The 16,950-nt window shown below is 53.8% G+C and overlaps 1 protein-coding gene across 1 annotated transcript; it reads left to right on the top strand.

Annotated features, from left to right (window-relative positions):
• Nucleotides 1-729: 729 nt before the first annotated feature.
• Nucleotides 730-1,662, top strand: LOC143696318 (olfactory receptor 14A16-like). The gene has a single exon (XM_077192438.1). The coding sequence runs from the start codon at nucleotides 730-732 to the stop codon at nucleotides 1,660-1,662; it is 933 nt and encodes a 310-aa protein (XP_077048553.1).
• Nucleotides 1,663-16,950: the final 15,288 nt, after the last annotated feature.

Below are 16,950 nucleotides of genomic sequence, written 5' to 3'. Positions count from 1 at the left end.
TGGGCATCAGCAGATGGGCCTCAGATCTCCCTCAGAAAGTGCCTCCTCAGCCTCCTCTCCCTACACACAGCAGCAGCAGCACCTTGGCTTGCAGCATCTCTGTTTGTCTGGCCTGCCCTTAAGGCCCTGCTGCCAGGGAGATGCCCCTGGGCAGTGCCCTGTGCTGGGAGGGGTCTGCAGGGCAGAGCTGAGCCCCCAGGGCTGGGCTGGGCTCTGGCAGCACTGGGAGGGACAAGGCTTGGATAGAGAGAAACAGCTCCCAGCAGGCACAACTCCAGGCAGCAGAGAGCCAGACCAACCCTTGGCATCCCTCCATGTTCAGCTGCACTGGGAAAGAAAGAAGGACTTAGAGAAATCGACTTTAAAGCGGGAGTCTTTAAAAACTCCACTTTATTTTTCAAGCTCGTTTTATGTTTGATCACCCTGAATTAGAGGGAAGTGAAATATGCAAAGGGCACCTGTGTGGGGACCAGCAGCTCTGACTGCACTGGAACACAGGGAGCCCTGTTTTCCTTCTGGGCTTCCCTGGGGTTCAGCCTGAGAGCAATGCTGAAGATGAATCAGTAACTCAGGAGGATAAAGCCAAACTCAAAAATAATAAGGCTGAGTGAGATTTCCCCACAGGTAGAGAAGTAATTTTGAGGGAATTCCTAAAATAACTCCATAGGATTGACTCAAAGAGCTTGTCAATGCCTTGTTTCAACAGTCCACTATGCCCAGAGTGAAGGAATGTCCAACAGCAGCTCCATCAGGCACTTCCTCCTGCTGGCATTGGCAGACACACGGCAGCTGCAGCTCCTGCACTTCTGCCTCTTGCTGGGCATCTCCCTGGCTGCCCTCCTGGGCAACGGCCTCATCATCAGCGCCGTAGCCTGCGGCCACCACCTGCACACGCCCATGTTCTTCTTCCTGCTCAACCTGGCCCTCAGCGACCTGGGCTCCATCTGCACCACTGTCCCCAAAGCCATGCACAATTCCCTCTGGGACACCAGGAACATCTCCTACTCAGGATGTGCTGCACAGCTCTTTCTGTTTTTGTTTTTCATTGCAGCAGAGTTTTTCCTCCTGACCATCATGAGCTACGACCGCTACGTGTCCATCTGCAAACCCCTGCATTACGGGACCCTCCTGGGCAGCAGAGCTTGTGCCCACATGGCAGCAGCTGCCTGGGCCAGTGCCTTTCTCAATGCTCTGCTGCACACAGCCAATACATTTTCCCTGCCCCTGTGCCATGGCAATGCCCTGGGCCAGTTCTTCTGTGAAATCCCACACATCCTCAAGCTCTCCTGCTCCAAATCCTACCTCAGGGAACTTGGGCTCATTGTGTTTTCTCTGTGTTTTGCTTTTGGCTGTTTTGTGTTCATGGTTTTCTCCTATGTGCAGATCTTCAGGGCTGTGCTAAGGATCCCCTCTCAGCAGGGACGGCACAAAGCCTTTTCCACCTGCCTCCCTCACCTGGCCGTGCTCTCCCTGTTCCTCAGCACTGCTATGTTTGCCTACCTGAAGCCCCCCTCCATCTCCTCCCCATCCCTGGATCTGGCAGTGTCAGTTCTGTACTCAGTGGTGCCTCCAGCCCTGAACCCCCTCATCTACAGCCTGAGGAATCAGGAGCTAAAGGCTGCAGTGTCGAGACTGATCAGTGGACAATTTAGGAAGCATTAAACTGATTACCAATTTCTGCAAATCGCTTGTAATAAAATGCATCTTTGATAGTTCTGTTGGTTTGGTTCTTTTATTTCCCAATCTTTTTGTTTTTTAATATTCTTCCTAAAGGAAGAGCATTGTTTCTCTGATTTCTCACTTTGTTTCTCTCTACCTTTGCTGTGGCCCCAGACTGTGTCAGTGGGGAGCTGTGCTCACAGTGGCATGCTTAAACTAAATAAAGGATCTCCCATCAGAGTTTTCACCAGATATACTCCTTTAGTTGCCTTCTCTGGAGCTGCAGCAGCAATGTCTGTGTGCAGAGCTGGGGGCAGATCAGTGCTGGCCTAGCAGCTGTGCCCAGCAGCAGCAGCAGCAGCAGCACTTGGTGTTGCCAGTGCTGCTGCCGTGGCCCTGCCCCGCTGCCCTGGTGGCCCTGGTGTTGCTGCAGGGCCTGAGTGCTCTCGGGGCCAGGCACAGCCCTGGGGGTGGCAGTGCCGGGGCTGCAGCAGGGACAGGCCATGGGCACTGCTGGGGCAGCGCTGACGCCTCAGCCCAGGCCCTGGGGGCTCCAGGCTCCTTGCCCAGGCTCTCTCAAGAACACGGCCAGGCCAATGCTCAGCACAGAAACCCCCGTCAGCAGCCCCAGGCTGGCCGTGGGCAGGCTGGGGGCAAACAGCATGGCTGGGGCTCTGCAAGGGCCCTGGGGCAGACGGGAAGGAGCAGCAGAGCAGGGGCTGATCCATGCCCAGTGCGCTGCACAGCCCAGGGCAGCGTCCCAGAGCGTCCTCATGCAGCTGCCAACAACATCCCCCCTCTGCAGCCCTGGCCTCTCCCCCAGCTCACACAGGTGCCCCATCCTTGCAGGCACAGACACGGCAGCACTGGCTCAGCAGCCCCTGTTTGCATTGCACACAGCAGGGCCAGCACCCCCATGCTGTTGCTGTGGGGACATGAACCTGAGGGAGCACAAATGCCATCAGCCCCTGGGGCCAGCAAGGCCTGGGGGACACCAGGGAAACCACTCAGCTTTGTCCTGGCCTCTGCACTCAGCCAGAAAGTTTGTTCCCATCAGCTGGGAGTTTCCTGTCCCACTGCAGACGCTGTTGCTCAGAGCCAGGGCTGCCTGGCAGCCACCCCCAAACTGCCCTGAGCATTTCCTTGGCTTCACCTTTGCTTTCTTTCCTCTTTCCTGATCCAGATTTCTTCCTATTGCCCATCACTGTCCCCTCCCCTGCAAACAGCCCATCCCTGTTTGCCCTTTTCTCTCTGGCCCCACTCCCCATTGCAGTTCCTGGCTTGGCACCATGGGAACGTCCCTTGGGCAGCAGGATCATCCTACAAGTGCTGCAGGAATTGTCTGCAGGCTCCTGCAGTGCCTGGTGCTGCTCCCTTGCCAGAGGCACCCCAGGCCAGGGGGGCACATCTGGGCTGCTGTGTCTGCCTCTGGGGCTCCCTGTTCTGGGCAGTGAGGAGGGGCTGCAGAGGCTCTGCAGGACTGACAGGATGGGCTTTGGGGCTGCCAGGAGAAGCTGAGGGACCTGGGCTGCTGGAGCTGCTGAAGAGGAGGCCCAGGGCTCCTCCTGCAACTGCTCCAAGGGTGGTTCCAGAGAATCACAGAATCAGCAAGGTTGGAAAAGAGCTTGGAGATCATCAAGTCCAACCTGAGCCCTGACACCACCTTGTCTCCCTGAGCCTCCTCTTTTCCAGGATAAACAACCCCAGCTCCCTCAGCCGCTCCTCACAGGACTTGTGTTCCAGACCCCTCACCAGCCTTGTTGCCCTTCTCTGGACACGCTCCAGCCCCTCCATGGCCTTCCTAAATTGGGGACCCAGAACTGGACACAGCACTCGAGGTGTGGCTTCACCAGTGCCGAGTGCAGGGCAAGAATCCCTGCCCTGCTCCTGCTGGCCACACCATTCCTAATCCAGGCCAGGAGCCATTGGCCTTCTTGCCCACCTGGGCACACTGCTGCCTCATGTCCAGCCTGCTGTCCATCAGTGCCCCCAGGTCCCTTTCTGCCTGGCCGCTCTCCAGCCCCTCTGTCCCCAGCCTGTAGCGCTGCAGGGGTTGTTGTGGCCAAAGTGCAGGAGCCAGCACTTGGTCTTGTTCAACCTCCCCTTGCTGGATTTGGGCCCTGGATCCAGCCTGTCCAGGTCCCTCTGCAGAGCCCTCCTACCCTCCAGCAGATCCACACTCACACCCAGCTTGGTGTCATCTGCAGATTTGCTGATGCTGGACTCAGTCCCCTCATGCAGACCATCAGTGCAGACATTGAAATCCACGCTGGCTGGCTCTGATCCCTCGGCCATCCTGTGGGTGCCCTGTGATGGCACTCAGGGTGATCTGTTCCAGAACCTTGCCGGGCACCCAGGTCAGGCTGACAGGCCTGGAGTTCCCCAGCTCCTCCTTCCAGCCCTTCTTGGGGATGGGCTCACATTGGCACCTCCGGTGCTCTGGGACCTCCCTGCTGAGCCAGCACTGATGGTAAATGATGGAGAGCAGCTTGGGGAACTCATCCACAGCTCCCTCATCCCCCTGGGATGGATCCCATCTGCTCCCAGAGACACCTGTGAGCATCTGAGTGCCTCAGCAGGTCCCCAGCTGCTTCCTCCTGGATCACAGGGGGGCTGTTCTTCTGCCTGTGCCATCTACAGCTCAGGAGAACACTTGCCCTGAGGACAAGTTGACTTATTGTTGGAAACTGAGGCAAAGAAGGGGTTAAGTACCTCAGCCTTTTCCTCAGCTTTGGTAACCATATCCCCCCAATAAGGAATGGAGGTGTTCCTCTTCACCCCTTTGCCATTAATGCATTCATAAAAAATATTTTTAATATTCTTCAAAGAAGTGGCCAGCAACTATTATGCTTTCACCTCTCTAATTTTCTTTCTGCATTGTCTTGGTTTGGAATGACAGGTGTCTGGAAAGGAAGGCAGGAGCCTCCCCTGAAATGGAAAATGTAAACACCTTCCCTCCAAATTGTTATCAATTTTGAATTAAGGGGACTCTCAGGCAAAAATATGGAAGCAGGAATAACAGTTCCTTATTAGGAAAGAAAATAAAAAGATAAAATAAACAATGCAGTAAACCAAAACAACACTGACAGAGTCAGAACTCAACCTGACACCTGTGGGTCAGGGTGTTGGTAGCAGTCCAATTGGAATTGTGGCTGCAGCCCTCCTGGAGTGTCAGGTGTGGTTCTGTTGGAGCAGGGATCCTGTAGAAAGGTGTAGTCTTGCTCTGAAGATCCAGTGGAAGAGGAAGCTGCTGTTCCTCTGGGAAATCCAGAGGAGAAGCTGTGCTGGTGTTCCAGAAACTCAGATTATATCCAGGTAGGAATGCTTGGCTCCTCCCTCTGGGCGGAGCATCTCCCAATGGGATACTGTAGTTCTTATCAGTCATGCAGTGGCATTCAATGGCCCATTATCAGCAGATGACCCCTGGAGGGAGGAGTGGTTATGGAAGAGATAAGGAAAACTGCCCAATTAACAGAAGAAAACTGCCATAGAGATGGCAAATAGAATCCATCTTGCCTTGCACTCTGGGACATGCATGACGTAAGAACATCCTAAAACACTTCCTGAGTTGCCTGCCCCTCTGTGCAAAGATGATGCACCCTCTTTTTTCCCTTGAGTTCCTGGAAAATGCTCCATGTCCAGCCAGGCCAGTCCTTTTCCCTGCTAGTTCACTTTTTGGGTCAAAGGGACAGGCTGTTCCTGCTCTTTCAAGATTTCTTTCTTGAAGGGCATCCATCCTTCCTGGAATCTTTTGTTTTAAAAGGACTGTTTCACTTTAAAAAATCAGCTCTGATTTGGTACTTGCCAAATCTACATCCTCATAGGCTGAAGTCTGCTCTTACAAGTCCAGTGCAGAAGATTTGTTGATGCCTCTTTTTTCACAGAATGTGTAAAAACCCAATAATTTCATGGTCACTGTGTCCCAGGGAGCCTCTGACCACCACATCTCCCTCCAGCCCTTCTCTGTTTGTGACCAGCAGGAGACAGAGCTTTCCTTGGCAGTGGGAATTGCAGGAAACCTCCTCAATGCGCAGCTTGGAAGGTTCAGGCTGGAACCGAGGAGAAAGCAAAGTCCCTCGCAGGGCAGAATGTTGGTGCTGCAGGTGTGGCAGCGTGAGGCTGGGCCATGGCCGGGCTCTGTGTGCCAGGAGCCGGCAGCGCTGGGTGCAGGGAGCCCAGGGAGGGCACAGAAACGCTGGGTGAGAAATGCTGGGGGACAGCGAGATGGGCGAGTGCAGCCGGCCAGGGCAGAGGAGCAGCACGCCCAGGGGCCACAGCCTGCAGGACAGATGGCCAAGGGCTGGGCAGGGCTGGCAGGGCCACAGGCAGCCAGGCCTTTGTGCCCTGGGCTCGGGCAGCGCCTCTGGAGGCCCCACAGGAGGAACTTTCCTGGCAGGGGCTGCACTTTGCTTCTCCCTCGGCCTCCCTGGGGAGGCTGGCAGGGGCTGCAGGTTGATGCCATTTGTCCTTGCTGCCCCTCACATCCCCCTGGCCCACCAAGAGCCCCGAGGCAGCCGTGAGGGACAGGCCCTGCTGGCCCAGGCTGGGCTCAGGCCTTGGCCTTTCTGCTTCCTACAGCCAAGCCAGGCCTTGCTCAGCATTGCAGTTCCCTGCTCAGAGCCTTGGGCTCCCTGCAATCCTGGCCTCAAGGATCTGCTCTCACCAGGCCCTGGGCAGCCTTTGGCCCTCCCTGCCCTCACTGGGGCCCAGCCATGCTCCAAGGCACTTGGAGTTTTGCTGCTGACTCCTTGAGCAGCTTCTTCATCCTTCTCTCCGTGCCTGAGGCTCCTGGACCCAGCCCCAAATCCACCGTGGGGCTGATTAAAATCCAGAAAGCCCTCAGGAGCTCTTTGTCTCCCTTCCATTGCCTTTGAGTCTCCAGGCCTTGTGCAGTGATTGGAGTCAGTTTGGAATTCTGTTCAGGAGGAAGATTCCAAAGTGCACCTCATGATTTCTGGTTTTAGTCAAGGGAATATTTTTTTACTTTTCATTCCAGAGAAGAGGGGATGGAAGCATTTCCCAGGTGATCTTGATGCTGAATGTCTCCTTAGGAGGTCTGGGCAGGGAGAAGAATGAGCCCCTTGCAGGCTGTTTGGAGCCTGTTTGGACAACTTGCTCCTCACCCCCAGCCTCACCATGTCTGACATCACCTACCTGGGACTGATGTCCCTTAATATAAAAAAATTTAAGCCTTTTTCCTTATAAATAAAATACAATTAATTAGTAAAATGATAATTATATTATTCTGATAGTATTATTCTATAATTTTATTACCTAATTTGTATATTTATACCAAAAAAATCGATACACTTTTAGCAACCAAGAAAATTATTGGTCATTGGTTCTAAGTAACACAATTCTCTTCATTAATTCATTAAGCTCTATTGGGTATTTATTTCTTCCTCTTTATGGTAACTAATATTCTTTGTAGACCTTTTGCCATCATTTTTATCATCTTTTTTTTGCATATGGTCAAAAGGAGGCACTTTGGGGTCCCTGTAGCCATTTCTGGGGCACATTTGGAGCAGTTTTGGGTCTGGGGAGGGAATTCAGAGAGAACTTGAGGGTCTGGAGGACACTTGGGGCAGCAGGGTGGGCACTTGGAAGGGCACTCAGGGATTCTGAGGGCCAGTTCGGGGTCCGGGGCAGAACTTGGGGGTCCAGGGGGGCCCTTGGAGGTCAGGGAGGGGAATTCGGGGCCCTTCGGGGTCCCGGCGCGTCCTTGGGGGGCTCTAACGGGGCTCTCTGTGGCGTGGGGGGTGATGGGAGTTGTAGGCGCGGGTCTAATACAGTTTAACGGGGCCGCAGAGCATCACGGGAGTTCGAGGCGCAGCTCCAATGGCTCTCGGAGGGGCGCGGGGCATGACGGGAGATGAAGTCCCGGCTGGAATAGCGCTTTCCTGCGCCGCGGAGCATGATGGGAGCTGTAGGCACGAAAGTGGTTGGAACGCGAAGTTAGGGGGTCCGGGAAGGCAATTGGGGGACACTTTGGCGTCCGAGCCGCGACTTGAAGTCCTCGAGGGAACTTGAACAGCTCGGGAATCCCTGGGGGGAGCTCCGGGAGCTCTAACCGGGGTCTTTAGGGCGCGGGGCACGGCAGGAGTTTTAGGCGCGGGACTATGTTCTGAGGGGCTCGGGGGCCATGGGGGATGAGAGGAGACGAATTCCCAGAAGGGGGTGTACCGGGCATCTGTGGGGTTGGGAGCACTCAGGGGGTCCGGGGACGCTTTTGTGGGGTCCCAAATGGGCACTGAGGGGGCACTGAGGGATCCTTCAGGGTCTGGGAGACACTTACGGGACAGATGGGGGCGGATCCCGGAGTTCTGTGGAGCGCGAGGCATGACGGGCGTTGCAGTCCCGGCTGCAATGGGGCTGTATCCCGCCGCGAGGCATGATGGGAGTTGTAGGCAAAAGGAAATTATGTCGGCCATCTAGGCACCGCCCCCAGGCCCGGATCTCTCGCGCTGATTGGTTGTGAACGGTGATGGGCGGAAGCCTCGGCAAATGAGAGGCGGCGGATGCGGGAACAGCCTCACCATTCCCTCCCAGTACAGCCCAGTTCATTCCCAGTACTACCCCAGTACAGACCCAGTAAAACTCCAGTGCCCCTCCAATCTCTCCCAGTACAGCCCAGTCCCTGCCAATACACCTGAGACCATTCCCAGTCCCTCCACTTCCTCCCAATTTCAAACACAGGGTGCCGCAGTGTCCCCAGTCTTCCCCACAGCGTCCCCAGTGTTCCCCAGTATGTCCCAGTCCTCCTCAGTGTTTCCAAGGACAGTTTAATTTCTCACCGTGGCCATGGCAGCCAAACCCAGCAGTGGGGTCAGTGCAGTGCCCATGGCCACAGCCCCTTGCAGTGGCCCAGTGCAGCTTGGGCTGATGATCCACCCTCACAGCTGGCCCAGGGCAGCTCTGCAGTGGCTTTGGTGGCCCCTGGGGCTGGCACACACCTGAGCAGTGTGTCTGTTTGCAGTGGGGAAACTCAGGAGTTTCAGATTGCTTCAAAAAATACAAAAAGGGAAACCCCCTCTTAGGCTGGGTGCAGCCAGCTCTCCAAGCACAGCAGGTCCCAGGGGAGTGAGGACAGACAGGATGGGGCTGGGCACTGTGGAGCAAGGTTGTCCACACTGGGTCAGAGCTCCAGGCACAGCTTTTGTGAGCAGCCCAGAGCTGCTGAGGAGAGACCCTGGGTCAATATCAATCACAGAATGCTGCAATCACCTCTGCTCTAAAGAGAAATAAAATAAAAATACATCAGTTAAAATAGGAATGTCTCTTTCTGACAAATTCTTTGAAATCTTTCTCCATAACTGGACTAGGAAAACTTTAATGACCCTCTCAGTGCTTTGGTGTTATTTACATCAGACTCAGTCTCTGAGATCCCGTTTAAAAAACATCTCAAGAACTCAAAGATAAATTTAGACTCCAAAGTTCCTTGAAGTTTTAATGGGTCCCACTGAGGGACATGACTGAGAAAGAGTCCCCAGGTTCCAGTTAGAGCAGAACACTGGAGGCAGTGATGACAGCTGGGGACAAACAAGGCCAAGGTGTCTCTGGTGCTGAGCAACGCTGGATGTGTTTGAGGAATGCCAAGGGCCAAGGCCTGAGCCCCAGGGCCTGGCCAGGCAGATGCTGTCCCTCCCTCCTTGCTCAGGGCTCTTGCCGGGATGGGCACTGGCATGTGGGGATGTGCAATGCCAGGGGCAGGGGCATGGGGCGGCCCCTGCCAGGCTGCTGAGCAGGGACAAGGAGGCCATGAGGCCCCAGGCCTGCAAGGGTCACTTGTCTCCTGCTCCTGCCTCAGGCCCAGGCCCAGCAGCCATGGCCAAAGTGCTGCCCAAGTTGGCTCTGGCAGGGCTGTCTTGCAGCTGCTGCCCATGCCTGTGCCCTGTGCAGCCCAGGCTGTCCTACGGTGTCCCTGCCCTGCGCCTCTGTCCCTGCAGGCTGTCGGCATCCCCCGGCTGCCCCACCTGGCTGGGCCCTTCCTTTGCTGACAGCTCTGCCTCCTGCCTGCCTCTGCCTGCCCACACAAAGCCTGGGGCTGATACCAAAAGGGTTCATTCCATTTTTACCCTGTCTGTGACCTTTTAGCACAGGAACAAGGCATGCAGGGGCTGCTTTCCCTGCAAGGACACTTGGAAGAGAAGAAGACATCTGGCTCAAGGGTGCAGGGATAGAGAAAACAAGGAGTGAATCTGGGAACTTGGGGTGGGTTTTATGGAAATGGGTAAATTGTAATTCACATTTAGCGACTGTATATAAGCAACACAGTGGTAGAATTACATGTCCATGTAAGGTTAGGAGTTATCCCTCACGAGACCTCAGGCCTGAATAAATGATACCCTCTGAAATAGGAAATGAGTGTTCAGGAGCTTTATTATGATATTTCAGAGATTTGCCGCCAGCGGGGCCTCACAGAACCAAGGACTCAGCTGTGACACTGTGCAAACCCATGGAACAAAGGGTCCATTGTGACACCATGGAACCCCATGGAACCAAAATCCATTTTGGCACATTGGGGTCACATTGAACCAATGGTCCCTTGTGATACTGTGGATCCAAGGAGACCATTGTGTCCCTGAGAAACCTCTTGGAACCAAGGGGCCATTGTGACACTACAAGGACTCATGAACCAATGATGGGGTCCATGATGACACTTGGTGGCCTCATTGGATCAAGGGGCTCTGCAGGGCCTCATGGAACCAAGGAGACCCCTCTGACATTGTGAGTCCCCATGGAACCAAGGGTCCATTGTGACACTGTGTCACCAAGGAGACCCCTGTGACACTGCAAGGCCTCATGGAAGCAAGGGACCATTGTGACACTCTGGAGCCCCATGGAAACAAGAGGCCAGTGTGACACATCTGGGCCTGATGGAACCAAGGATCCAATATGACACCACCACTGTGACCCTGCAGGGCCCCATGGATCCGAGGGAACAGGGAACAGGTCTGGGTGGCTTGGCCTGACTGGTCCAGCTGCCCTTTCCATGTTGAGGGTCTCTTCTCATGTACCCCTGAAACCCTGGGGCTCTGAGCTGACTTTCAAATGGAAAAGAACTGCCCTTCTCATTCATGAATCCATGGCCAAAATGGGATTCCCCCTCCAAAATTCCTCATATCCAGGGATTGTTCCTGGACAAAAGCTGCCATTACTAACAAGTCTGGCTGACCTTGTCTTCCTGAGAGCTGGGTCACACCTGCCTTCAAACATGGAGCTCAGTACTTTCCTTCCTATGGAAAAGAACCGTCTCTCCTGCCCAGGTGACCATATCTGAATTTGGTATTTTTCCTCCAAAATTCCCTATATTCAAGGGTTTTTCCCAGACAAAAGCTGCCAGGACAGACAGGTCTGGCTGGCCTTGGCTTCTGGTGGTTGCCTGAATTCTGCCCTGAAACACTGGGGCTCTGCCCTTTCCATCCTAAGGGAAAAGAACCATCCTTCTTCTCCAGGCACTCATGGATGAAATTGGGATTTCACCTCCAAAAGACCTATATCCAATGTTTGCTCCTACACAGAAGCTGCCATTACAGACAGGTCTGGCTGGCCTTGGCCTTCTGACAGCTGGCTCTCACCTGCCTTCCAAACACAGGGGCTCCATGCTTTCCTTTCTATGGAGAAGAATTGGCCTTCTCCTCCAGGCCGAAATTGGGTGAAAATGAGATTTAACATTCAAAATTTCCAGTATCCAAGGGTTGCTACCAGACAAACCTGCCAGGACAGACAGACAGGCCTGGCCTTGGCTTCTAGTGACTGCAGTTCATCAGCCTCTGAAATATTGGGGCTCTGTGCTTTCCTTCCTGTGGAGACCATGGTGGCACTGCGGGGCCCCATGGAACCATGGAGACCATTGTGACACTCTGGGGCCTTCTGAAATGAAGAGATCCTTGTGACACTGTGGGACCCCGTGGCACCAAGGCCATTGCTGTGGCTCTGTTGGGCCCAATGGTCCCAAGGGCCCAGTGTGGAGCAGCAGGGCTTTGTGGAACCAAGAGGCCATTGCTGCATTTCAGGGCCTCATGGAACCAAAGGGCCATTGTGATCCTGGGGGCACCGTGGATCCATGGAGAGCATTGTGGAATTGCAAGGCCCCATGGAATCATGGAGACCATTGTGACACTGTGGGGCCCCAGGGAACCAAAGGGCCACTGTGACCCTGCAGGGCCTCATGGAAGCACGGGGCCATTGTGACACTGCAGAAGCGAGGGGAACATTGTGACCCTGCAAGACCTCATGGAACCAAGGGGACATGGAACAGGTCTGGCTGGTGTGGCCTCCCAGGGGCCACTGGACAGGTCCGGATGATCTTGGAATGCTGAGGGCTGCCTCTCATCAGCACCAGGAGAGCTGGGGCTCTGTGCTTTCCTTCCTATGGAAAAGAAGCATCCGTCTTCCCAGGTGCCCTGCAGGATCACAATGGCCAAAATTGATACTCCCCCTAAAAAATTCCCTATATGCAAGGGTTCTCCCAGACAAAAGCTGCCAGGACAGGGAGCTCCGGCTGGCCTTGGCCTCTGGTGGTCACCTCTCATCTCAAGGAAGCTCTGAGGAAAGTATTTGAACAGATTTGACTACTGGAACATCAATGAGTCTCTCATCCTCTGAAAAACTCAGATGCTCTCCGGATCATTTGTGTCTTTTTTTCCTCATTGTGTATTATGCATGAAATATTCTTTTCAGTTACATAATTTTATTCTTCTCACTCTATCAGTGTTATCTGACACAAAACACCTCCTCTACGTATGGATCCAGGTCACCTGTAAAGGCAAACACAGGAAAAAATGCAGCAGGAATGATTTCTCTCTGCTCCCATCTGTCCCATCTCCTCTGGAGCTGGAGGTGCAGCCCCAGCACTGGGCAGGGCTCAGGGCTCACAAGCTCAGCTCCCACCCAGAGAACTTGCAGACCCTGGGCTGCTCTTCTTGGCCCCTGCACGCTTAGCCAGGCTGAGATGGACACTGATGGTTTCTGGGCCAGGCTCTCTGAGCCCAGCCCAGCTCCCTGCAAGCTCTGCCAGCTGCCCTGAGCTCTGGGCAGCACCAAGGGCCTCTCTGAGCCCAGCCCAGCCCAGCCGGCTCTGGCCCCACAGCTCTGCTCAGGCCAGGCTGCTCTGGGCACTGCCCCACGGCCTCAGCCCCTGGCAAGGGCACAGCAGCAGCTGCAGCTGCCACAGGACTCAGCCCCACCATGGGGGAAGGTGCCTGGCCAAGGGAAAGGAGGCTCCCTGGCTGCCCTGCTCTCCTCTGCAGGAGATGCTGAGAGCTCTGCAGCCCCTGCTGCCATCCCATCTGCCCAGGGCAGCACCAGAGCCCCAGCCTTGGGGCCCTCAAGAGCTGCTCCTGCTCCAGGCCCAGGGCCCATCCCAAAGCTGGGCCAGCCACAAAGCTGTGCCCATTTCTGTTCATTCCTGCTCTGATCAGGATGGATCCTCAGCACCTTAGAGGTTGGTGATGAATTTTATTTTTCCAGAGGCCTCTTCTTTCTTGAGCTCTTCAGTTCAGGAATTCAGTGACAAAGGCTCATAAACATTTGTTCAAAACACCCAAACAAGACAAGCCCATGAGAATAATTCAAGTCTTGAATTCTTTTGTGGTTAAGTAGAGATATTTCAGAAGTGTATTCAAACTGAATCTACTAAATTGAAAAGAATGAAGAGAGAATTGCGTTGTCCTATTTAGTTTTCTTTCCGTGTTTATAGATTGCTATCAGCAATCCTCAGTTGATATTGATCCCCAGCCCCTCCTAATTCAGTGTGAACAGGTATGAAAATCAAGACCCTTCATGGCTGCCAATCAATCCCACTTTGTCCCTACCCCCTCCCCACCATTTCCCTCATCCAACCCCTGGCACTCAGAGCAGCTGAGGAATGGAGTCACATCCAAGGGTGCCCCCAGGGCTCAGGACTGGGGCCAGGTCAGTGAAATCTCTTTATTGCTGATCTGGACGAGGCCATGGAGGGCACCCTCAGTCAGTTCCCAGGTGAGCCCAAGCTGGGTGGCAGTGTGGCTGTGCTGGAGGGCAGGAAGCTCTGCAGAGGGATCTGGCCAGGCTGGAGCCATGGGCCCAGGACAATGGGATGAGGTTCACCAAGGCCAAGGGCCGGGTCCTGCCCTGGGCTCACAACCACCCCAAATCCCTGGCTGTGCCCTGCCCCTGATCCCCACAGCCTGCCCTGTTTCCTTCATCCCTGCATTGCCAGGGACTCTCTGGGACAAGGGAGCTCTGCTCTGGGGATGGAGGGAGGTGCAGGTGCCACCACTGGAGTGGGAACCAGAACTCACCAGGTTTGTGTCCTTTGGGGGTCAGGAACTGGTGGGACTCAGAGGCACAGGAAGTTTCTCTTCATGGCCAACAGACCATGGTTGAACAGGACACAATTCAGTAACAATCACGCTCTTCCCTGAGCCATGTGCAACGTCCCAGCAGCCTCTGACATGTCCACCATCCATAAGTGATTTCCATACTAAAATTAATTTTAGAAAAATATGGTTCTGTGATAGATATAAAGACACTTAAACTCTTGTATCAGGATGCCCATCCTCGAGTGGGGATAAAACAGCCTGAACAATTCCCATTTTTTTAAGCTGTCAGTGGTGGACAGAGAAGGGGGTCAGGCTGCTTTTGGTGTTGAGGAAATGCTGAAACCAGCCTGACTCATTTCATCTCCTCCTGTCCTGGCTGATCTCCCCTCTTTTTCCCTTCCACCCATTGGCTTTTGTCTCCCCCCAGGCCCCCCAGTGAAGAGCCTGGCTCTGAGTTCTCCATCCCCTCCTCGCTGGCACTGCCAGGCTGGGATGAGGAGCCCCTCAGCCTTCCCTGCTCTGGGCTGGACAAGCCCAGCTCCCTCAGCCTCTGCTCACAGCCCAAGGGCTCCAGCCCCACCTTGGAGGCCCTTCCCAGACCCTGCTCCAGCTGCCAGACATCTTTCCTGCCCTGGGGAACCCAACCCAGGCCACAGTGACCTGGATAATCCCCGTCCTTGCTGTCCTGGTCACACAGCCCAGCCCCTTGTCCCTGAGTCAGGTTTTGGGGTGGATCCTGTGGAACATCCTTGGGGGAGGCTGCAGCTCCAGGTGGACCAGGGGGATACCAGGGGACAGGGACCCTGCTGGGCATGAACAGCTTTGGACTTCTCGGGGGAAATCTGTGACGGGTGTCTGGGGCAGAGTGACCAACCCAGTGACCTCACACAGCCCTCCTGTGATGTCACTGACTGCTCTGTGATGTCATAGCTTATTCTCTGATATCGCTATGCTGGTCTTTGATGCCACAACCCACTCTGTGAAGCCACACAGCCCTCCTGTGATGTCACACAGCCACCCCCCCACATGATGTCACAGCCTGCTCTGTGATGTCACAACCCATTTTCTAATGTCACACAGCTGGTCTCTGATGTCACAGCCAACTCTGTGATGTCATAGTCTGCTCTGTGATGTCAGTCCTCTGCCCTGTGCTGTCACACCTGGCTCTGTGATGTCACAGAGACAGCCTATGATGTCATAGCTGCTCAGTGACCTCACATAACCCACGCTGTGGTGTCATAGCCCACTCTGTGACCTCATGTTACCAGATGATAAATTGCCTACACCAGGTGAGCTCACACCTGAAGCTTGTTCTCCAAAACCCCAGGCCTATGGAAACCACACAATGCCCATTGTGTGAGAAGGGGAACTGAAATTCACCAGCCTCAGTGTCCTGCCAGCTCAGCCAGGCCCACTGGAACATTGGGGTCCACAAGCACCAGGGACCAGCAGAGAGACCCCCAGGACAGAAGAACGCATGGATAAAGGGCAGGGGAAATGAGTTAATGATTCTGGGGAAATGATTATCATATGCATCGTGGTGAGTGCAGCCATGACAAACCTCTCTGGTTCCCTGACTTCAGGGTGAGGGTGGCGAAAATGAAAAGGAGCGGATTCGATGGAGGTGTCTAAAAAGAACTTTAATAACAGGGTGAAAAACAACAAATGTGGAGAAGACGACCACAGTAGGAGGGACAGGATCCAAAGACTTGAGACAAAGGGGAAATAACAATATATACACTCGGGGGTGGAACACTCTAGAACAACAACCATCTAGGGCAAACAGGTAACCAATGGGGGAGCAGAACTTGGACAACTTAGCATAACAACACCAAAGGCTTCTGGGGGAACTCTCAAGCTCACCCCAAGTTAAACAGATGATTCTCAGGGCTTGAAGCTCACGCTCAGTGCTTTTGGGGTAAAATCCAGTTGAGTCTGAGTCACAGCTGGGCCAACTCCACACATATGTATGTTTAGTCTGGGACAATCAATGAATATGTATGCAAAATACAGAATGTAAACAAAAACTTTCCTGCACTCAGCATGCACAGCTTTGGGAGGAGCTATCCCCCAGTGCATCTGGCCAAATAAAGAATGCTGCTTCTTAATGCTACATTGGTGTTAAGGAGTTTTTATTTTACTGCATTTTTGGTAACAATCCCACTCCCAAGGAAAGCTCTGTCTGCTGCTGTTCACAAAAAGGGAAGGGCTGGTGGGAGATGTGGTGGTTGGAGGCTGCCTGGGGCACAGCCACCATGAAATAATCGAGTTTTCAATATCCTGTGAAAGAAGGAAGGGCATCAACAAAACGTCTACCTGGAATCAGGAAGGGCAGACCTTGGCCTATTCAGGATGCAGATTTGGAGAGTACTGAATCAGGTACTGATTTTTTAAAGGGAAGCAGCCGTTAAAAACAAAGGTGTCCAGGAAGGATGGACACACCACAAGAAAGGAATCTTAAAGGGGAAGGAGCAGACTCTGTGACAAAGTTTAACCAGAGAGGAAAATGACTGTCCTGGCTGGACATGAGCTTTTTGAGGGAACTCAGAAAAAATAGGTCAGGCAGCTCAGGAAGTGTTTAAGGATGTTGTTGGGTCATGCAGAAAGTAAAGCAGAGAGATGAAAGCTCAATTCGAGCTTCACCTGGCCACTTCTGTAAAAAGTAATAAAGAAGAGTTTTTATAAATAAACTAATAGCAAAAGGAGGAATAAGGAGAACATCTACTTGATAGTGGATGCAGTGGGGAACAGAATGACTAAAGATAAGGAAAAGGCTGAGCTGCTTAACACCTTGTGTATCTCAATTTTCAACAATCAGACAGCTTGTCCTCAGGACAAGTGTTCTCCTGAGCTGTAGATGGGCACAGGGAGCAGAACAGCCCCCCTGTAATCCAGGAGGAAGCAGCTGGGGACCTGCTGAGCCACTCAGATGCTCACAGGTGTCTCTGGGAGCAGATGGGATCCATCCCAGGGGGATGGGGGAGCT

Source organism: Agelaius phoeniceus, chromosome 33 (genome assembly GCF_051311805.1).
Source record: "Agelaius phoeniceus isolate bAgePho1 chromosome 33, bAgePho1.hap1, whole genome shotgun sequence".
NCBI lineage: Eukaryota > Metazoa > Chordata > Aves > Passeriformes > Icteridae > Agelaius > Agelaius phoeniceus.
The sequence above is the reverse complement of the archived record's forward strand: the minus strand, read 5'-3'. Positions and strand labels throughout refer to the sequence as shown.

What these genes read in the sequence shown, in the direction of transcription:
- LOC143696318 (XM_077192438.1), top strand. Translation starts at nt 730, where the DNA reads ATGTCCAACAGCAGCTCCATCAGGCACTTCCTCCTGCTGGCATTGGCA.